The sequence below is a fragment of the Phoxinus phoxinus genome (genome assembly GCF_949152265.1).
Source record: "Phoxinus phoxinus genome assembly, chromosome: 8".
NCBI lineage: Eukaryota > Metazoa > Chordata > Actinopteri > Cypriniformes > Leuciscidae > Phoxinus > Phoxinus phoxinus.
Genome location: NC_136883.1, coordinates 30,168,772 through 30,191,987, shown reverse-complemented (window position 1 = coordinate 30,191,987; position 23,216 = coordinate 30,168,772). Strand labels below are relative to the sequence as shown.

At 39.3% G+C, this 23,216-nt stretch overlaps 2 protein-coding genes across 5 annotated transcripts in view; one reads left to right on the top strand and one right to left on the bottom strand.

Moving 5' to 3' along the window:
* dennd4a (DENN/MADD domain containing 4A) overlaps nt 1–8,128 on the top strand; it is a 31,508-nt gene extending 23,380 nt beyond the window's left edge. For all 3 annotated transcript variants that reach the window (XM_079621100.1, XM_079621101.1, XM_079621099.1), the window contains 10 exons: nt 750–1,618; nt 2,150–2,375; nt 3,533–3,624; nt 3,711–3,886; nt 3,971–4,076; nt 4,497–4,715; nt 4,862–4,979; nt 5,733–5,895; nt 5,987–6,051; nt 6,229–8,128. In XM_079621100.1, the coding sequence (XP_079477226.1) occupies nt 750–1,618; nt 2,150–2,375; nt 3,533–3,624; nt 3,711–3,886; nt 3,971–4,076; nt 4,497–4,715; nt 4,862–4,979; nt 5,733–5,895; nt 5,987–6,051; nt 6,229–6,365 (2,171 nt within the window). In that variant the 3' untranslated portion in view covers nt 6,366–8,128. The remainder of the gene's footprint in view (nt 1–749; nt 1,619–2,149; nt 2,376–3,532; nt 3,625–3,710; nt 3,887–3,970; nt 4,077–4,496; nt 4,716–4,861; nt 4,980–5,732; nt 5,896–5,986; nt 6,052–6,228) is intronic.
* A 52-nt stretch (nt 8,129–8,180) lies between these two features.
* On the bottom strand, nt 8,181–22,919 carry slc24a1 (solute carrier family 24 member 1). Of its 2 annotated transcripts, XM_079621104.1 has the most exons (11): nt 22,817–22,919; nt 20,737–21,941; nt 18,664–18,726; nt 17,988–18,096; nt 14,567–14,650; nt 13,969–14,054; nt 12,904–13,164; nt 12,723–12,812; nt 12,448–12,614; nt 10,361–11,486; nt 8,181–10,194 (listed from the first exon to the last, which is right to left on the bottom strand). In XM_079621104.1, exons 2-10 carry the CDS (start codon nt 21,778–21,780, stop codon nt 11,237–11,239), a joined length of 2,154 nt encoding a protein of 717 aa, XP_079477230.1. In that variant the 5' UTR covers nt 21,781–21,941; nt 22,817–22,919; the 3' UTR covers nt 8,181–10,194; nt 10,361–11,236. The 2 variants fall into 2 exon arrangements, with proteins under 2 accessions (XP_079477230.1, XP_079477231.1); XM_079621105.1 differs by lacking the exon at nt 14,567–14,650.
* Nucleotides 22,920–23,216: the final 297 nt, after the last annotated feature.

The following is a 23,216-nucleotide window of genomic DNA, read 5'->3' as shown; positions in this document are numbered from 1 at the left end:
TGTTTTATCTGTATTTTCAATTAAATAAATGCAGCCTTGGTGAGCATAAAAGATTTCTTAAAAAAATAAAAAACTTACCAACCCCAAACTTTAGCATTTAAGTTAACAATTGATGAACATGCATGAATTAACAATGAACGATAGTATATTTATAAATTAGATTAATATACTGTTATAAATATTGTTACTGGTCATTTCAATACAACTAATGTGAAACTATTCAATTTATTTGTTTTTAAAGTGGAATTGCATGGCCTCACCCAGGAGTTGGTTCACCCTCCGCCTATATTACCAACCAAACTAAAACACACATTATTTCCATGAGTGTTTTCTCGAGAAAACAGTCGCGAGTTAATTATGTAAAATGCAGTTTATCATTGTGCAAAAAAAAAAATTAAAGCACAAGCTTTTGTGTCAGGTTGTTATGTTGTATTGCTAAATATAATGGTAGAATTGTGTGTATTTATGACTCGCCGGGACCCGATGTGAGATCCACCAATCAGAGAAGTTCCTGAATCTCAATCTGATTTTGAGTGGATAAAATTAATGGAGAATGTTTCGTGTTTTGGGATGAGCGCCTATGGCTCTGCAACATTAAGAAGGCAGTTATAATTTGACTTTAAACATGCGAGTTGCACCTCTTTGCTTCCACCTAGTGGTAATGTGTGGCACTGCAAGTTATTCAACTACTTGTTTATTTGCTTCTTTTTAACTAGTGGCTGTTTTTTTCCTCTCATTTCAATGTTCAGTGTCTCAGACTGTACTCTCAAAGATAGAGGATTCATCCCTTCTGGTTAGAACCCATCCATCTGCAACCAATGGTGAAACTAGTCATTTCCTTTCTGAAGCCCTCCCAAAGACAAAAAGGCCAAACTCCCTGGATATTTTTGGAGAAAAGCCCGTAAGGCCCAGCACACTGGATCTAACCCCGAATAAGATGGTAGAAGGACTCTGTACTGAATCTGTTGAAGCACTGATAGAAACGGAAGCAGTGGGGGGCGTTGTGAGCCCACCTAAAGTTGCCGTGGAGAGGACTGCTTGCTGCATGGTTGCCATGGAAAAGCGAGTTGCCATGGAGAGGGAGCACATCGGCGTGGAGAGGAGTGTGAGCTGCAGCGGTGCTCTTGGTCGAGTGGTTAAGAGGACGGGTATTGAAGCAGGGTTTGATCCTCTGTCCCTCATGGTGGCTGAGACTCACGTCCACAGTGATAATGCGGACACCCCCTCCGCCCGCCAAAACCTGGCTGAAGAGATTCACCACTACATGAACAACATGAGTAGCCCGTTAAGCCAGCGGTCTCTCAGTGTGGACCTCAAGGGGCACCAGACCCCGTCCCCACACAGCTCTCCCTGCTCCTCCCAGCTCCAACCTCAGCCACGAACACGACTCTTCTCGTCGCCTTCCCTTCCTCAGGGACGAGTGCGCAGGGTCAGGGAGCAGCGGCCAACCTCCCTGGCCTCCCCTTCCTCACCTACTCCCTCCTCTTTCTCCATGGACTCTCTGCTCACCCCGACCCTGGACGTGTTCAAGAGCAGCTTCCTCTCTGCTGGGAAGGGCGTCGCTGAGAAAGCCAGCCGACTGTATTCCCGGCTTTCCTCCCAGACGTCCATTGCACAGGTATTCATGACATTAACCATTTATGAACTTCTGGAAATGAAGGCCTTGTCTTTGCCGGCTCTCTTCACCGCTCCCTTTTTCCCCTGGAAAGAAATACTTTTATACATCAAGGATGCATTAGATAGATTAAAAGTGACGGTAAAGAATTAAATTGTAACAAAAGATTTTTATTTTGAATAAATGCTGAACATTTATATTTTTAAATGATAATATTAAGCAGCAGTTATAATAAGAAATATTTTTTGAGCACCAAATCATCACATTAGAATGATTTCTGAAGGATCATGTGACACTAAAGACTGGAGTAATGATCCTGTTAATTCAGCCTTGCATCACAGGAAAAAACACAATTTTAAACTATATTAAACTAGAAAGTAGTTATTTTAAATTGTAATAATATTTCACAATATTACTGTTTTACTCTTTTTCAATCAAATAAATGCAACCTTGGTGAGCAGAAGAGATTTCTTACAAAAATAATAAATAAAAAAACTCTATTTACTCATTACTCATTTTTCTCACCCTCACCAGGATTTAAACTCTGACCGGGTCAGTGTGTCTTCACTGGGGTCAGGTGACCCTGATTGCTCCTCTCTGATGGATGGTGATTCCTGTGTAGACACCGAGGGGCTCTCTTCCCCCCAGCGGGATGCCGCCCAGCCCGTCACGCGGCCCAAAAGAAGCCCTTACAGGAGCGGACACTGCCTAGAAAGCCCATCCGCAGCACCTCGACTCTTCCGCCAGTCCTCCCTCACTGGTGAGTGTTTAAAGACTTTTTAAAGACTGGTGGGAGATTATGACATTAATCACGGTCATTTTATCCTATTGACTGTCCTAAATTTTTTAATATGGATATAGTTTTGTGATAAAAATGTAATTGTGTTGTATATTTCTAGGGAGTTTCTCTTGACGACTGTTGCATTAAAATAATACATTGCATTAGAATCATTTTCTTTACAATATAAAAGCAATTTAATTTAGTAAAAAAAAAAAATCATATTTATCTCACACAATATAAATGGGATGTATGGGCTCTGTAACCAGCCAAACGAGACAGAGCGACCAACAATTTTGTGTAGCTAATCAGGATCTCTTTCTACCTCTGAATTTTTTGTTTGAGTTTTCCAACATTGGGTTTTCTAGACGGTGAATTGAGGACATGTGAGCAAAATGATGGATCTTAGCAAAATGGCTAGAATTACTTTTACACATTTAATATTGATAAGTAGCTAATGTTCATTTGAAATGCCTCTCCTCTATTCGGGCAGATCTTTAAGGTTTCCCCTGAATAAAATAGACAAAAAATAGACGCTGTGTTAAAAAATTACCCATCAGGCTCACTCATGGTGAGTAATACTCGGGATATTTCGGTCCTTTGTCAAGGTTACAGTGTTGTACAATTTAAGAAGCAAAGCAAGTGAAGGGGATATGTTTAAATGCATGTAGAGGAGGGGTCATTCTAAATGTGAATAATTCAATTGTAAAGATGACCTTATTTGTAGTTTTCTGGGCCATTTTGCATGATGCTTTGGCTAGGTGATTAAGCATGTTTTTGCATATGGAGTGCTGTGTGTTGTTCATTGTTTCTGCTCCAGCAGCTGCAGAAGTAGGCCAGTAGACAGGGCTGTGAGTGTGTCTGGCTCTGCAGTAATGGGGTCTGAGAGGGGCTCTTTAATCAGGCTGACGGGGGTTGCGCTGGAGTGCTCCCCAATCACTCGCATCCGCACACACGCTCTTATCCCAGACTTCTGTAGAGCCTTCAGCGCCATCAGAATTAGCATTCATAATCCCTGCAGGCAATCACCTTGAAATGAGACTTGTTTTTGGAGAAGATTGTTCTCTGATGAAAAACATCAGCTCTTCAAAGCGCCTTTTGCCGCAGAGAGTGACTCTCATTTGTCTTTCGTCCTTTAGGTCCGTCGCTGACAATAACGAAAGCTCTGCAGACCTCAGACGGGTGTTCTGATTCCAGCTTCACTCAGTCCACGCAGAATTACGCCATTGAAGTGAGTTTTATTTACTTTGAATGACACATATGTTTAAGTATTCCTGTAGCAGGAGGTATTGAGGCTAACTCTGATTGGCTTTCTAGGTACGCATGTCCAGTTGTTCGCACTGTAACACCTGTGAGAGCTTGGTGTATGATGAAGAGATCATGGCTGGTTGGACAGCTGACGACTCCAACCTCAATAGCACGTGCCCCTTTTGCGGCTCTCCGTTTCTGCCCCTGCTCAATGTGGAAATCAGAAACCTGGGTGACCAGGAAAGGTAATTTGGTCTCCAAACAAATCAGTAAACATTTCTGTAGAGATATTCACACATTTCAAACCGTTTTCTTCGGATTCTACTCAGATCCCCCTCTCAAGACACACATACTTGCCAGACAGACACCGAAGATGAACTTCCAGAAGTTTATGATGTCACTGGCAATCTATCCAGCAATGGCAAAAAAGACCCTGTAAGAATACATCTCTCAGTCTACAATTTCAGTGTTTTGTAATCATATTTTGTAATCATCACTTTATTATGGTATTAATAGTGATATATAATACAATGTACCATGTTTTCCAGAATATAAATCTTGATTCATCTGAAGCGTGCTGCAACTTATATTCTAGAGCGACTTATATAATGTAATTAACATCAAGCAGGCAAAACTGTCCATTTGTTTTGGATCCATATGCGTTCAAAAAACGAATGAACAGACCCAAAACATGCACAAAGCGCACACATTTTATTTAGTGCAGAATAAGAGCGAGTATACGTTTATTTGTAGAGCGCATTTCCACACACTGGTAGTTTCCATTTAGCTTTTTGTGACTCAAAAGTTGGTTCAGTTCATTAGGCTGGTAGTTATTTTAGTCTTTCTGTGCTGTAGGAGCCGGTCACCGTGCCCTACCTGAGTCCTCTGGTGCTTTGGAAAGAACTGGAGAGCTTGCTGGAAAACGAGGGAGACCAGGCCGTCTCATCTGCAGCCATTGTGGATCACCACCCCATTGTGTTCTGGAATCTGGTGTGGTGTTTCCGTCGGCTGGACCTGCCCAGCAGCCTGCCCGGACTCTATCTGAGCTCCAAACACTACAGCAACGATGCTCAGGTGGATCTCTAGAATTCTTACATGAACTTCCTTTTCCCATTTGATTTTTAATGAATGAATAGTTGTAAATGCTAGAAACTGTTGGTGATGCCACTGTATTTCTCCATAACAGCTTGCATAAATGTTATGTACATGTTTTCTTGCAGTCTCTGCAAAGTTTTGCATCGGAAGACAGTAAAAATGTCTTGGTCCAGATCCTGTGGGACAACCCCAGACTGCATCAGGACCCCATTCAGCCCTGCTACTTGCTCTGGAAATCATATTGTAAGAATATGTCCTACAAACTCATTTGCAAAGTGAAAAGTGAGCTTTATGACTAAATGTGCACAAAAGTGGTTCTTGGACAAATATTTGCAATGAATAACCCTGACATGAGTTATGCCCCAAACAATGAGGCTTTTTTTTTAAGCAGAGGTGTGGCATTATTTTCTACGGGTACATTTACATGACAACTTTGCGTTTTTTGGCGTACAGACGACAGCGTTGTCAAAACGATCCCTGTTCACACGGATCCGCGAAATAACTAAAAATGCTGTATTATGCTGCTAGGCCAGTTGTTGGCGCTGTCACTTTGTAAAGAAAAAGTACTCGCCTATATACTGAACACGTAATGCGCATGACGTCACCTTTTTCACAAATTCGTGGTTTTGTATTTTACACAAAGACGATAACGTAATCGTTTTTCAAAAACTTTTCAAAAAGTTGCCATTTTCAGGCTCCCAAAATGTATTCGTGTAAATGGATGATGCTCATAATTTTTATTTTATTTTATTTTACCTTTATTTGAATTACTGAAAATAATTTTTAATAGTTTTAGTTAACAATAACAACACTTCCTTAGGCCGGTAAGCAACCAACCCAGCAAACCCCAGCAACTGCATAGAAACTTTAGGAAAAGCACATGTACTAAAACCCTCCTCAAAACACTTTAGCAGCTGTAGCTTTGCATGAACATCACAAGCAGGTACCGGGCCGGCCATCTATTCTACATCATAGTGTGTTCATGTTTTTTAATAGGTGCCAATCCAGCGGTATCTGTCGCGCTGTGGGAGGAGGAGCAGGCCGTGAGCTTAGAGCTGCTGCAGGGGGTCGTGAAGAGCATCCAGAGGAACGATGTCTATCAGCCCATGAGTCAGATACTGCAGATACTGGGCACCAGACTGGGCTTCGAAAGACAACGGTAGGAGAATAAATGTGAAACAATCTCTATAAATAAACATTTTGACAAGCTAGTTTTAATTACTAATTTCTCTTAATTTTTTCATATGCAGGAGCTTATATAGAGACATCCTGTTCCTGTCTTTAGTGGCTTTGGGCAAGAGTAGCATAAGTATCGGTGAGTTGACTGTTTTGGTCATGTATTATACTACTGTTCTTTAAGTAAGACACTTCTTTTAAAAACCCTAAAACATAAATATTGCTGACCTCAATTTTTTTAACGATAAAGTACATCAATGAATTCGCTCAACGTGAGCATTAGCATCATTACTAACATCTTCATTTATTCTCACAGATGCATTCGACCGTGAATACAAAATGGCATATGACCGTTTGACACCCAGCCAAGTCAAAATGACCCACAATTGTGACCGGCCACCCAGCGCTGGAGTCATGGAGTGCAGGAGAACCTTTGGGCTGCCCAATCTGTGATTCGCCTCCTCTCATTCGTCCCTCCTTCCTCACATCCGTCACACAGGAAGGCATCGATGTCCAAGACCCATCCAAAGAAGCAACACTTTCATTCATGCGATCCTGAACATTCATCGTTACTAAAGCTACCTCTGGCTCCCATGAGGACTCCTTCGAAACCGTTCCTGTCTGTCTATGTGACTGTTTTTCTTCATACACTTCCTGTGAATATGCCACCTTATTATGTCTATGATGATGTTCATTACCTTATATTCCCCCCTCACTTTTGCGCTGCCTAATGTCTTGACCCTCGACCCCCTTTGGAAGCTTTGGGTCGTATTCGAATCGTCTAGCACCGCTCAGGTAAACTTGAGTTCAGAGGTCATTGTAGATTAGGAGCAATATCATTGTGCTCAGGTCATTCCATCGCTCCATTGGTTCACGTTGAGTGAATCATGGAGTGGGTTCGGGACCAGTAGCTGTAGAACAATCAAACTGATCACGTTTAGGACGCGTAGAAGCACAATGAGCGACCCCAACAAACACAGTCGTCTTTTGGCCGTCTAGCGCCACTTGTATATTTCATATACAAAGAGACTTTTGTGTACATAGTCTATTATTATTTTGAATATTTGTATTATACAGTTATATTTTAAGACTGGAATTTGTTAATTGACGTGTCTCCATTTGTAAAGACTGTTCGTAGTGTATAGGTTCCTCTTTTGAGCGTGTGCCGTTTGTCGTCCTGGTCCTGGAGACCAGTCGTATGGTGACCGTCAGTGACACTGTTGTCTTGAGGTACAGAACTGGACCAAATATAAACTCATGACTCACAGTTTACATGGTGAGAAATATGTTTGATGAGATTTTTTGAACTAAGAAATGCCTTACCTTGGGGCAAAGAACAGTACGGAGACAAATTTCCAACAGGGTATAAAGAGTTATATGGCTAGTGTAAAAGAAAAAATGGACTGTTAATATAAATATGAATTCAGCATTTTACACACATTTACATAATCCAAAGTGTCTGCCATGAAGGTACATCATTTTTTTTGTTTTTGTTTTAAACATTGTTTTATGTTGTGCAAGGATGCATAAACATGGGTCCCTGTTGTCAAGATCCATAAAACAAAGTACCTGAAGCATACAAGCACTTATTTTTACTCCGTTAACTCTTTTCAAATTAAATATGTGGTAACTGGAACTATTATATTTTAATACTGTTCATTTTTTTTTTATCATAATGTTAATTGAAAATGCACTTTGAGTTGTGTGGTTGGTAAGAAGATTTCTTAAGTTGAAATGCTCCTAACAAGCGCAGTGGATTATGGAAAAAAATCATTATACATGTAATTATACACAATGACATATTGATGTTAATGCCCCAAGTGAACAAACAAACAAACAAACAAACAAACTGATAATACTGCCCTAATAACTTTGTTTATTGACCTGATGCTGTGTAAAACTACAAAAATGTACAATTTACACTGCTGTTAATATTTCAGCAGTTTTTCTATCACCTGCTTTTTACATCCATATGGCATGGTAGTGAAACAAACTGACCAATTTCATGACAAGCTACAGTAATTTAAAGCAGTTAATGTGTACGGTGATATTTTATGTTTGTTTTTTAACAAATAATTTTATGTTAGGGCAGTGCGCTTTACATATCACTCCTTTTGTTACTTCTATTTATATTTGTATATATCATTTTGTCAGATCTGAGCCAGGTCTATCAAATTGTTTAGAACTGTAAATAAACACACTTAAATCGACTCCAGTATGTTTTTGTTGCTGCCACTGGTATGTTCAATGAAAGAGAGGGACGGAAAGTCGCATTTGGAACCCCATTTAATTTTGTACTGACCCAACAAGTGAATATTTACAATGAGCAACTCCCAAGAGAGAAATCGACACAATGTGCAACATTCAAAAAGAACAATCATTGCCTCTATTCAGTACTGTTCAAACAGCAGTGTGACATTTGTATGGAAATTCACAACTGTTTATATCAGTCATACTGATTACATTAGAATTTGTAAAGAAGTCTTGTACATGCTTGAGATTCTACTTCTATGATGGAAAAAAAAAAATCATATTTTACATACAGCACAACATCTGCATTTACAATGCTTGCTAATGACAATTTTCCATGTTACAAAAATAATTCCATTGCAAAATGATTAAATTACATCATTTACAATAAGCTCACATTTTCTCCCAATGTGGTGAATTCTGCAGACACTTTAAAAAGAACTCACCCATAGCTATGCTGAAAACGCACATCAAATAATACAATCACAATATAAAATTCAGCAAAACAATTTGGAAACTTGTTATTTGTTGTAAAAAAAAGCAATTTTTCATAATTGGACAAAATTATGGGGTTTTTTGGGGGGGGCGACGGGACGATATGTAACAACGTGAGGGTCGAGGAGAGTCGACAGATTTGATATTTTTGGGTGAAATCACAAAAAAAGTGCACACAAACATGTCCCTGCTCTTGATATACAATCACTGATGAACATCTTTGTTTTAATGAGAGAAACAAATTAAATAAACGGGGGGATTAGAACCCAGAACCTCTGGCACCCTTAAATGGATCGTTCACCCAAAAATGAGAATTCTTTCATTAATTAATTGCACACATGTCGTTAAAAAACCTGTAAGACTGTCGTTCATCTTCAGAACAAAATTGAAGATCTTTTTGATGAAATCTGAGAGCTTTCTGTCTCTCCATTGGCAGCTACGCAAATTAAACTTTGATGCTTCAAAAATTCATAAAGAGATCGTCAAACTAATCCATGAATTAAGCGGTTTAGTCCAACATTTTCTGAAGAGACACGATCGCTTTATACGTTGAACATATTGAATTTAGGCTTTTATTCACATACACATTCATCAACTCACACATCAGTTGTGGTAAACGGAAGCTCAAGCATGTTCGCTAGACGTGCGAGAACCAATGAGGTTCATTCGTGTGTGACGCAGTGCGTTTGAGTGCTTCCGCAAGAGGTTTGTTCTTGTGCGTCAAGCAGGTTCAGTTGAGCTTCTGTTTATGTTCGGTGATCAATGTTTATATGAATAAAAGCCTAAATTATATCTGTTCATCATATAAAGCAACCCGTGTCTCTTTAGAACATTTTTTACTAAACTGCTCGATACATGATATGGATTAGTTTTACGATCTCTTTATGAACTTTTTGAAGCATCAAAGTGGTAGTTGCGTAGCTTCTATAGAGAGACAATAAATCTCTTAGATTTAATCAGATCTTCATTTGTGTTTCAAAGATAAACTATTCTAATTCTTGCGGGTTTGGAACGACATGAGTAATTAATGACAGAATTGAAATTTTTGGGTGAACTATCCCTTTAACAAAAATTCTACAACAAGTCATTCATACAGATCTTTGTATTTATTCACTAATGCAAATACGCTCCAGACTAAAAACATATTGTATAGTAGATGTAGGGATGAAAATATCACATTAAACATGAGTTCTATGTCAATAAACTCACTCCCGGTTTCACAGATAAGGCTTAAGCCTAGTCCCAGACTAAAATGCATGTTGCTGTTTAAACTGAAAGCAACTTGCACATGTGTCTTAAAATATGTCAGTGCCATTGTTCTGTCTCAAGATGCAAACCGGTAATGTTTTTTTTTTCAAAGGCATGTTTAAAGATATAAATATCCTAATTGAACTAAGGCCTAACCCTGGCTTAATCTAAACCCTGTTTGTGACACCAGGCCTCAATGTAATTTCTCAACATGGTAATAATGCTATTTTTGTGCATTTATTATTGTACATTTCTGATGTAGCTAACCCAGGGGTAGGCAAGTTTGGTCCTAGAGAGCCGCTGTCCTGCAGAGTTTTGCTCCAAAACTAAAAAAAACTCACCTGGCTATAGCCTTAGTAATCCTGAAGACATTGATTAGCTTGTTCATGTGTGTTTGATTAGGGTTGGAACTAAATTCTGCAGGACAGCGGCTCTCTAGGACCGAACTTGCCTACCCCTGAGCTAACCAGTGATTGTGTATGTCGCCACGTTCACACAGAAGTAGAATACAGTTGTCAGTCCTGTGTTTCAGATCTTAATACAGTTTGGTTAACACAGTTCAGTTATTTACGGGAGTGAGTCGTGACAAGCGCATTCTATAACCGAACTCACACCCGTACATTTTCAGGAGTCACAACAACCGCATTCTCGGAAAAGTGAACGGACCCGGACTCGTCATACGGTGCGAGAGCATGCATGTTTTGCATGCATGTCTTGGTATAATCCCGATAGAAAAAAAATGTTTGAATTTAATCATCGATTTTTACAAGTCATCAATTGAGAATATAAGAAAAAATTTGATTTTCCATAGACTATTTAGTTGGCTACGCTGTGGCCCTGTCTCGATTGGAACACTTCTGTGGCCTTTACGCAATCATAATCATAGTGTGTTTGTCAAGTCCACCTGGCAGTAGGGTGTCTTATTTGTCATTTTACAGTTCAAAAGGGTGCTCAAGTGTGCCTCTGTATGTGGCCTTAATGTGCCCTTTCGCAAAGCCCAGACTGGTGGGCCCACATGCAGTCTACCAGCCAACAATCCATATGGCATTACATCACTAAAGTGTGGATGCCACAAATGGTGACCATTTGGGACAGGACCTGTGACTTTTCTGACATTACTGCGTTCATTTTAACACAAGCTAAAAAAAAAAAAAGTGTTAACAGTTCCTTTACAAAAGTAAATGCAGAATAAGTCAACACAGTGTGTCCAGGGATGCTTTAAATGTGATATATACTATATGCGAAGTTATAGTTCAGAACGTTTCGAATGACAGGGTTGTATCCACATGGACGTGAGTGAACATTAAGGTGTATGAAAACCCCAGGCGTGCTCAGATGGACACGGGACATACAATGATTCGATCCTCTAGCATGACACTGAGCACCAGGAATACAAAGTACAGGAGGAACATGGTGAATCCCAACACTTTATTCATCCTCCACTTACAGGCAGCGATGGAGATAATGACGAAGAGGAGCATGAGGAAGAGCAGCACAATGGCACAGAATAGCCCATTACTACTCACAGTCACTGGGGCAAAGGAATGGTAGAACGAGAACATCAGCCAGGGCACCGGCAGCCTGTAAAAGTGAGAGGTGATATATATTTGAGCAATAAAACGATTGCAAGTGCGCTATTGTAAAATAAACAACCGTTCAAAAACAGGTTCATTTACATTTTAGACACAATATTGCCAGATACTTTTTTGTCTATTGTGCTGGCCCATTTTAGTTCCAAACAAAGTCACTGCAGAAACAATTGCACATCTCTGAGTAGCCGTTTGTTGATGAATTAACCAATCAGAGTTCATGATTCAACAACTCACCCATAAAGACAGTTACTTGTTTTGTTCCTAAATGAATCGGTTCCTGTTGAACAAATCACTTGAGTGAGTGATTCAAAGACTCAATAAAACACAAGGCCTGTCCCAATGCCACACATGGTCTTTGCACTTCCTTCAAAATTAGCTGAATGAAGGTTGCAAAATGAAGGCTCCCTTCCAAAGATCCTTAAAACGGAGACGGCCTTTGACGACACATCCGAGATGTGCAGTCTTTCTAGGACGCAGCCTTCCATTTGAGAAGCACCCTACCTCTTTGCCATTTTTGCACTTGCTTCCTGTCATGTGCGCACATGTTAAAGTGGCCAAGACCGCAAGTGTGGGTATTAGGGCTGGTGGACGAGGGGAGTTTAGATTCCCCTCGATTTTGACAGAGGGAGTGAGTCTACTCAACATGTACATTTCAGGCAGACCACAATGCACCATGATTGTGACGTCACAGCAGATCGTGCTAAATTTTAAATATTATTTTTGAACAGCCCATACATAAAACAAATTCATAAGGGGAAAAAAATGTAAACAATAAATCATTTCCATGGCAGATTCCAAGTGTTCGTGGGCTTAGGGTGTTTCATTTAAACACATTTCAAGGGTTCCGCCAGTAGTGGTCTCACGTGCAAAACGTAAGCAATTACGTACATCCGAGTGAACTAGACTAAACTATCAAACACCTGATTCACTGAATATTTCAGTCATCTTACCCCATGGTGATGTCAAATATGTTGCTGCCTACAGAGCTCGAGACAGCCATGTCTCCCAAGCCTTTCCGAGCCACAATCACACTGGTGATTAGATCAGGAATTGATGTTCCTGCCGCCAGAATGGTAAGACCCATGATCTCCTCGGATATCCCAATTGTCTCACCCACCTAGGAGAGAAAATCTTTTTTATGTTATATTTGCTAATTCAGCGGCATTTAAGTGTAGCTCAAGTGTCCAAATACGTTTTAGCAACAAATATTGGTTTCTACACTGACCTGATGTGCCCACCACACCATAAGATAGGAAAATATAGCAATCCATACTATTGAGCCAAGGAAGGTAATGACAAAGTACCTCTTGGATGCCTGTGAAGCACAATGTACAAGAATATACATGTCAGTTCTATCACATGTGAGCAAGTGGAACAAATATGTGATGTTTTCTTTTGGTTCTCACAGGGTTTCTGACATCTGGAACTGTCAGCCACAGTGGAAAGACAATGGGCAACAGAAACAAATACGTGGCCTGTTTGCGTCTGGTGTCTGGCCACTCTAAGGACAGAGGTTCTTCTCCTTCTTCCTCAGCCTCATCTTCATCGTCATCATCATCATCACTGTCTTCATCGCTGTCTTCATCACTGTCATCTTCCTCATCATCCTCTGAATCATCTGGACCTCCTGGCTTCTCTGAGCCTCCTCCTGCTGCAGCGTCTCCTTCCTTAACACAGAGAGAGAAAGAGACAGGCAAAAAACATAGTACCCACACAGAAAATAAAGAATTAGGAGAACAAAGTAATAGTTCACCCAAAATTGTGTTTACTTCCAAACCAGTAGGACCCTCTTTCTTCTGTGGAACACAGACGGCTCGCTCTTTTCCATGCTAATATAATAAATAGGGACCACCAGAACTTTCAAGCTTCAAACAGTATGCAAAAGCACAATAAAAGCATAATAAAAGTAGCTATTTAATATAATTCAAAGCTAATCTTTACTTCCAGTGAACTGCTAACCCAAACACTGCTATGACTGAGTCTGAGAGAGAACCAGATTGGTCCGAATTGTGAATGAATCATTCAAACCAGTTTTGGGAACTGAATGAACTGATTTATCCAAAAAATCTTACAAAAAATAATGATTAGGTCATGAAGTAGCCATTTATATTTCTCTTCTAAATACATCATGGAGAATAACACCATTAAATTGATGGTGCTTTTCTGTCCTTTTTTAAACTTGAAAGCTCCAGTTCTCCTTTATTGTAATGCCATTCTAATACATTCTTCAAAGCTTTTCCTTTTGTGTTCCACGGAGGAAATGAAGTCATGAAATGAGGGTGAGTAAATGACGAAGGCTTTTCATTTCTGGGTGAATTATACCATAAACATGATTTACATACTATGTTTGACATATCGTCCCTGTCAGCTTTACAACCAGGTAAAGAATTGATAAGCTCATTAAAAGCACACAAGTTTCTCAGAGCTCCTGTTTCTTCTTCCAAACTTTTTTTGAGATGCAATTGGCCCACCTTTTGTGCCTCAGGCTTTTGACTGGCGTCTTCTTCCTTGGCTCCTGGAGCCCCGTCTTCCTTGGGCTGCTCCATTTGACCTTCACCTTATTTAAACCAGGATAGTAAAATATCAATCAAGCTTGCATTTACTTCTTAAAGGCAGCAATACTACAAGCTCCTCTCAGGCGTGGAGTGAAGATTTCCTCAATAGGAGTGAGTAATGTTGCTATTTCATTTGGCGGCAATTTCAAACACCACAGTTGCTTCACAAGATAATCTGCAGTGATTCCAAGCCACTCATGCTTAATTCATGAGATGGAGCTTGGTCATTATGTCAGCTAATGTGTAAAGCAGCTCTCAAGTAGAAACAAAAGGTGGAAATATGGAATGCGGGATGCTGTGTGGAGGGCAAAACGGGCCAAACTCTTGGCAGCGTGCCCTCTCTTTGTACCTTTCATCCAGCACACAGCTGGTACGTTACTGCTTGTGGAAATGCAACATTAATAACCATTTTGAATATGCAACAGAGCTCATCTGTGAGGTAGGACAATGCACCGTCCAGTCTACAAAGCTCTGTGCAATCATAATAGAACAGACTAAGATTATAAAATCTCACCTTCACCAGATTTTTCCTTCTTTTTGTTCTCTACTTTCCCCCGGGCCATGTCGTTCAAAATCTGAGCCTTGTCTTTAAATTTCACTGCAAACCAGGAAAGGAAGAATATAGCTTGAATGTAGACTTTGACTGACACAGTCAGGGTTAACAATGGCAGTACCACAAATGACAAAAGCCCCAATTTCACAAACGAAATACAACACGTCATTTTTCTCACGTCATCTCACTGGGTACAACAAAAAAACAATCACATCACAAGAATAACATCACAAACACTAAGCCCCTTACCTTTACATCCCAAAGAGCTTCTAGCCTTTGCATCTCCATTAAACACTGACTCTAATGAGTAAAAGTAGATTCATATACAATAAATACCATGGTGAGTTTTACAAATGCATCCTCAAATGCCCTTAAAAACTACTCATGTCTGCACTGACTTGGATACAGCGAGCGGCATCGCTAAATGTTAAAAGTTCATAATTGGATTTATTTAAAGAAAAAATTGGACAGCTAAAAGTATAAATGCATAAGTGTAAATTTCATGAAAAACATGAAGAAATGTTTGGGTCATCAAGCCTGATTTATTGAATTATGACATTATTTTTGTATATATATATATATAGTATGCTTATTATTTAATATATTTATATTTAGAGATTGTAGATTGTTATTGTCAGGGTTGTTTCGTTATGTGGGCTCTTATTTTGACATTCTGTTGTTTCCTTTTGTTCCTTTCTCTCTGCTGTTTAGTTTCAGTTCCCCTGGTTACTCATTACTCCCTATAGTTTGTTTCTATGATTTCTTATGATTTTCACCTGTGTCTCGTTTAGTTCTCAGTGTATTTATGCTCCCTGTTTGGTTTTGTCTTTTGTCGGTTATCGTCTTTGTTTTATGTGTGAATTATTTGTTTGCTCCCGTGTTCTCCTGTGGACTCCGAGTGTTGATTAAAGAACAGAGGGGGCATTACTTTACACAACACCATTTTCAACAAAAAACTGAAAACTTTGTATGCGTTTTTGTCCGTTCATTTACACGACAACGGTGTTTTTGAGGCCTGAAAATGTTAACTTTTAAAAATCGGTTTCAAAGTGAAAACGTTTTTGAAAACGATAGCGTTATCATCATTTGTGAAAACGGTGACGTCATGCGCATGTGTATTGCGTGTTCAGTTTATTGGTGAGTAGTGTTTCTTTGCAAAGTGACATCGACAACTACTAGCCTGAAAGCATAATATGGCGTTTTTGTTGTTTCAACGATTCGTGTGAACGGGGATCGTTTTGAGAACGTTGATGTCTGTACGCGAAAAATGCAAAGGAAAACTTGTCAGTTTTTAGTACATCATTGTCGTGTAAATACACTGATTATCTAAAGTTTCTGCGTCACGCGTCTTGCATTACTACACATATTGTGACAGTTATTTGCTGTATACGCTATTTTGAGAGTACGCAGCGTATGCATCTTGAGATTTTGAGGCCCCGTTTACACATACATGGTTATTTTGAAAAACGGAGACATTTCCCTTCGTTTGTGGCCTTCGTTTACACACAAACTGAGAATTCGCCTCTGAAACCGTTTCTTTCTAAAAACTCCGGCCAGAGTGGAGATTTTGGAAAACTTCGTTTGCACGTTTGCATGTAAACTGAGAGAAACAGCCGAAGTCACAGTATGTGACTATTTTCGGGATTCTGATTGGCTAACGTGGGCTTGAGCTTCTCGTTACACTGCCACCTACAGGTTTGGCATGCTCTTGACGGCATATACATGGGTTCGTGTAAACTAACACTTTTCTGAAAACTGACAGGTGAGCACAATGTTATTTTTGAAAATGGAGAGGGGTGAAATGTCCGTTTATGAAAATAGCCGGCCATGTGTAAACGTAGCCTGAGATTTAATTTTTTTCGTTGTTATGAAAATGAAATAAATAAAAAATAATAATAATCTAATTTTCACCAATAGGCTTTATTTCTTAAAGAAATAAAAGTTATTTTTGGGGTGAAATGTGACCCAGACATTCCTTTGTAAGATTTAAATGACTGACATGCAGAGAATGAATATATTAAAGCAGTGCAATTAAGGTGCTTTTAAACTGGATGTTAAGTGCTTGTCAGTTATTTATCAACCCAAATGTAGATGCGTACTAATGAACCTTTAAATGTATCTCATTGACTACAGCAGGGACCCTATCACAATAACAGGATTGAGCTGCTGGAGGCTGTTTCTCATCCAGCCTTTATGAGCTCAATCAAAAGCAGCTTAATGATGGAGCCACACAGTACTGGGAGGTTTTTGTGAGGACCCTGAGAGCGCAGGTGTTGCTCAGCCTCCTGAGGACAGGCTGAAGGTCAAGGGGACCAACCCCAGCCATCAAACCACTGACCCACCGGGACCTCCGCACCAGGGCTTCTGCTTTACACGTATGCATTTTTTTGTGATGCTAAAATTACAGTTTCTGCAGACGTATTGTTGTTAGAGAACCCATGTGCAATGCGAAAATAATATAGTGTATGTTTAAATGGTGACATACACATTGATGTGACTTGACGAAATGTCATAGAGCCACTGCGGTGGGCCCATCCCTTGTCTCACTACTATGAATCACTCTCCACTCCATAGACTGAGAAAGAGCTATTTATCTTCTTAGTATCAATCTGGATTTAGTGCTGTCATCATATGGAACACGCTTTGCTAATCCATTTGTACTAGGAGAAGGACAAAGGGACTCTACTGCTACACTTCTGAACTTCTTACAGCACATGCCTGAGTGAATATAGGCTTATATCATATGATTGGTATTTTGATCTATACACAATTTGTGTTTCGATATACAAAACAGTCTATAAAAATATGTAACCATAAAAAAATCTGAAACAAAAATTCCATCTAGCTAATTCCTCCAGTAAACCAGTAGTGCTCAAATCAACCACTTTGTATAAATGGCATAATTTGATTCTTCAAGTAATAAAAGAGCAATACATTCTTATCATATACCTTTCCTGATCTTTAAATGTTAACATTTACTCAAAAAACCTTGAAAATCCTTGTGAATTGCTTTCGCAAAAATGTCTAAAATGCATATTTCACTCAAAAATCTAAATTCTGTCATCATCTTCTCACCCTCTTTCCATACCAAAACTGAATGACACACAGAAGATACAAAATATTTTGAGAAATGTGTCAATACAATGGAAGTCTATGGTTTGGTTCCAAATGTTCAGCTATCTTCTGTGTTCCGCAGAAGAAAGTCAGTCAAAGTCAATCATACAGGTTTGGAACAACATTAGGGTGAGTAAATAATGGCAGAATTTTCATTTATGGGTGGACTGTTGCTTTAAACCTCCAGAATTGAAATTTGTAATGCTTCCGTGCAGAGTTTGCTTAATGAGTTATCATTATGAGGGATCAGACACTGAAGGGCTCTTACCCTCTCCAAGAGGATCCAGTGTGTGAATCATCAGTTGGAAGATGGTGTTCCTCATGGTGCTGTTGTGCAGAGAGGCAGAACTGCCCCCGCGCTGCAGAGTGGGCTTCAGCTACACAAGACAGGAGAAATATGATAATGTCGAAAAAATTTATATCTGAACCTACAAATTCTGTTCGCCAAGTGGACTTCAGATAGAATAAAAATCATATAAATATGGTATTTAAGTAACAGTATGTTATTAAGTATATTACTTCATTTAATAATCCCATATTCCTTTGATAGGACATGTCAAATGTATCCAATATAATAGACTATCATGTGCGTATATGTTGTGTTTTGTTTTAAAGTTGGTGTGTGACATTTTTTTGGATGTTAAAATGCTTCCTCATATCTTAGCTTGACAACTATAAAAAAAACATTTGAAGGGCTGATTTCCCAGAAAATGTGAAATATGTTGGCTATTAAAACATTGCTATGTTCACTGGCGAGTATGGGTCAGTACTCCACTGTTTGGAAACGGTCATTATTTTCCATTTGGTGACAATAGTGCCCGAAAAATCACACCTTTGCCTTTTACGAGTTGATCCCTATCAGAGGATCACATATTTTTAATCTAGACCTATTGACATATTTCCATATGTTATTTATACATTTGTATTTGCATATTTTTGATTACCTTTAATCGATTCGTGTCTTCTGGTTCAGGCGGCCTGTTCTCTTCTGCCGAAGTCCCGTTGTCCTGTGCGCAAAAACAGTTTGAAACATTACAGAGGATGCAAGGCACTGATTTGACCTTTGACTTTCACTTCTAATTCTACTGTTGATGAAGTTTTCATAGTTTCAGTTTTCATTTTAATTTAGTTTGTTTTAGTCTTTTTGTTATGTCTTTTGCCATTTTTGAGTGCTTCAAACTGGAACTTATTTTATTTCAGTTAATTGCCAAGGCAACATTTCTAACTTTACCTTTTTGTTAAGTTTTCTTGTTAAGTTTTTCATCTAATATTTAAATTGTGTTTTATGTCTGCTTTATTTATTGCAAAAATTATTTTTAATACTTTCCAATAACAACATAAGTGAGCAACCAAATATATCAAATATATGAAATTCTGTATTTTATTGTTACTGCTGTTACTTGTTACTTATCTGTGATAAATTCAATCCAGTGGGTTTAGTTTGACAGAGATCTAGGTCCTCTGGGTCTAGTAAGCCGTCTTACATTATATAAGCTTCAATCACACTTATCAGATTTAAACACTCTATATGTTACACAGTTTGTACATCACAGCAGACCCATAGGATTAAGTGAACGTCTTTGGATCAGAGAGCCACAGTGTTATTAGATAGTATTATTTTGATCACATGATAATATCCCTCCACTTATTAATATGTTTTTTACAGCATGAGACACTTTTACAATAACCCAGACTGTTTGTTACTGCAGCTTAAAGTCTCCTCCTCAGGTGAGTGTGATCACAGAGATTTTATGACAGATTATCAAGTGTTGATCTCTCTAAACCTCCCTCTCACCACAGCTTCTAAGCTGAGGGATGTTCAGGAAGAAGACAGGAACTTGTGAAAATGACCACACCATTTCTTTATGTGATGTGTTCGAGTCATTAAATCAGATGGGACTGTCACTGTGAGCCAAGTGCACCTGCTCCAAATACCTCGCCAGCTACAAGACAACTCATTAACAATGTCTGGCCCCAGCAGACACAAGAGATCCTTTTCATTTCTGTTTATCAAAGGAAAACGCAAACCCATGCGTATCTGTTCAATGAATAAACATAAGTGACTCACATTCACCGGAGTGGGATGCTATTATATCTCTGCTATCACGTCCATGAGCAGATATTATAGTGGTTCCATATCACTAGAAGATATACCACGGCAGAATTCAACACTGTCCCAAAACAGAAATGTTTCTGTGATGAATATGATTCAAATGCTATGCAAATTGCTAACATGCAATGCATGTTTTTGAAGCAAAAATGGTAGAGCGTGGTGCTATTAAGGTTTTGGGTTTGAATCCCAGTACTGATAAAATGTGTCTCCTAAATTAATAAATGTAAGTAATGACCAGCAATGCTGCATTTTTCAGCAGGAGATTTTTTTTTTTACAATTGCAATTTAGGGTAGCATAGTGTGTATGCATACTGTCTTATTATAGCAATTACAATAACTGGGTTATAACTAGGTACTAAACCTGAACCTACCTTATTTTACAGTACTTTCTTGGGTAAGTACACTGTAATTACAAGTACTGTAAAATAAAGAGTTACCCAATTTACAAATACAATGACCTCTTTTATTTCTGAATTAAAATGTATTTTGATAAGTTATACAAATGTCCTGATATCATAATGCAGGAAACAATATATATATATTAATGGGCGGGAGTTTAGGACAATAGTAGCCACCATAGCCACCCGCCCTACGTACAGAGAAATTTGGCTGAGAAGTTAACCAGGGGCCCCAGAAACCCCAAGGGCACCCCTGGAGACCAGCATGGGTAGCGGGAGCTCTAGTGGACCAGCTACACCACCTCAGTTTTGCTTGAGAACAGCATGACTATGCTAGTCCACCAGCTAGACCAGCACTAAACCAGCTCTAACCAGCCTGGACCGACATGAAATTCATGCTAGTTTAGGCTGGATTTTTCTGCAGGGTTCTGTGCCATTGACCCAAATAACACACCCAAAGACTAATTCTAATTCTATATATTATTGGCAAAAGTAATGAAGCGTACCTTCTCTGGTTCTTCCACCGCGATGACTTTGACAATGTTCTTGTGTTTCATGAGCTGATATTTAAAGGCGCGCTCTATCTGAACATTGTACTTCATGAAAGTAACATACAGAGCATAACCGCTCACCAGCATCATACTCTCCCACCACATAATGGTGTTGTCCAAGAAGAAGATGATGAGCATGATGAGATCGATGATGTAGAACGACACGTCCCGAAAGAGAGGCCACCAGGTGAGGTGAAGCATCTCCCGGGAAAACAGCGCACACATTCCGATCACAAATAGGATGTTAAAGACAGCCGAGCCAACAATGGTTCCAATGCCCACATTGCTATGAGAAATGAAGACACCGATCAAGGAAGTGAAAAGTTCGGGAGCAGAGCCTCCAGCGGCCATAAAGGTCGCCCCGGCCACATCATCTGAGATCGCCAGTTTGTCTGTGATAACCCCCAACGTAGGGACGAAAAACTCATCGCAGACAATGGCCAAAGAAACAAACATGTATATCATTCCAAAGATGTGGAGCGAGATCCAGCCTCTGCGTCGCTCCTCAATGGAGAAGATGTCCTCCGGGTACTCGCCCTTCATGTGTGGTGCTTCTCCAGGTTCGGATGCTGTAGTGTTGGGCACCAGAGTGGTCGTGTCGGTTTCTGGAGTAGGAACTGGGGTGGGTTTTGGAAGGTTTGGATCCACATAAATGCAGTGGACAATTGTCCTGTTTGTGGTTGTTGTAGGCTTCTCTGTTGTAGATGTTGTTGGGACGGGTCTATTTGTTGCTGTCTCTGACGGCTGGGCCACATCTGTGAGGTCGGTGTTCTTTGGCTCAACATTGGTCACATTAGTCATAACCTCTGGCATCTCCAACAGTCCTGCATCCAGAGCAAGTCCAGAGCCATCCTCGGGGTCTCCTGCTCTCTGGGGCTCGGGCCAGGGGTCTGGAAGTCTGGCTCTGATAGTGAGTTGATATAAAGAACAAAGGAAAACCCCAGACAGAAGAAATATAATCCGGCTGAGCTGAAGTCTCTTTCTTCGAGTCAGGAACATTTTCTAGTATGTTTCCTAAAGGGCACTGAGTTGTTTTTTAGGGCAATGACACCCAGAACATCCAGAATTTCGCCCCAAAAGATGCAGGGGTATGCAGGGGTATATCTCTCTCAGACTGTTTCATCTCATTTTCTCCGTGGTGCAGGTTTCCTTTCACAGACCTTACAGTAGATAAAAGGAGGAATACTGAGTGCAACAGTTGTACAGACAACACTGAATGTAGGATCAGCAGATTATGTGGCTATTATGGTTTCTTCTAATACATCTCATCTAACCAACACATTGCATTGGATTAAATCAATAATATCTTAACAATTCTAGCTTTTCGAAAACCAAATTACGTTGTCAAAGACACTCATGTGAATTGTTTAAAATGCAAATCAAATTTCTGAAGATTGAAAAAAATACCACTGAAAGTAATAAATTGCCCTTACATCATCGGTAATTTGACCTTTTAAAAATTGTATTCATTCATTATCTATCTATCTATCTATCTATCTATCTATCTATCTATCTATCTATCTATCTATCTATCTATCTATCTATCTATCTATCTATCTATTTCACATGCACTGCATGGTTTAAATTGTTAGGAAAACGCCATAAAAAATACAAAAAAAAGTAAATCTAAACTGTAAATCAGTTCCAAGGGATAAATATTGTCGCTTAATAATAATAATAACTTGACACCGCGTCTAAGTTAAGAAAAACATTTCTTTATCATCTGTCTAAACAAAAGTAGCATGGAAAATATCCGTCTCATTTCTCTTATAGTTTCTGTCCACCGTTAATAAGAATAGCACTGTCATTGCAAGAAGCAGCATAAAAACAATAAACAATTGTAAACACAGTAGCATGAACACTGAAATGTAAAGTGTGACAGTTTGGTGGCAGCAGGTATGCTATTTTTATATCAACATTGGGCTTTTAAAAATCCTAATATGGATAAATTACGCATATTAACAATTTAATTTAAAACTTCCTCTACTGTAAAAAATATTAGTAGGCTAATTGAGAACACGCTAAAGAAACCTACCGGTGTAAAAGCGACGCTCGCGCGGTGAGTTGAGCGCTGCTGTCTCACAGCTGGGCTGCAGGGAAAGGCACGGATGCTGCGAAGCTGCTATAGGTCAAGCAGGACGCACCGCAGGACAGCTCTTCAGCGTGGATCAGCACAATACCTAATACCTGGAGTCTGTAGTTAAGAGGATTAGATGTACTCTCTCCACACACTCTCATTACGTCTTGAACCATTTTATCCCAATTATTTAGCTGATACGTCTCATTCATAATGGTAAAGAGTGAATACACGTGAAAATTGGTTAATTACAAATACAAACTAAAGTCTAAACCAGCTTTTGGAGAATATTGTATTATTACATAATTATGATTATAGATTATGGATTACAGATTAGTAATAAATTAACCCACAATTA

Excerpts from the sequence above, each read along its gene's own strand:
- slc24a1 (XM_079621104.1), bottom strand. The coding sequence starts at position 21,780 with ATGTTCCTGACTCGAAGAAAGAGACTTCAGCTCAGCCGGATTATATTT. Across the intron at positions 14,651-17,987 it reads ACTGGATCCTCTTGGAGAGG|TGAAATTTAAAGACAAGGCT; the intron begins GTAAGAGCCCTT and ends CCTGGTTTGCAG. Across the intron at positions 14,055-14,566 it reads GAAGGAAAAATCTGGTGAAG|GTGAAGGTCAAATGGAGCAG; the intron begins GTGAGATTTTAT and ends GGTTTAAATAAG.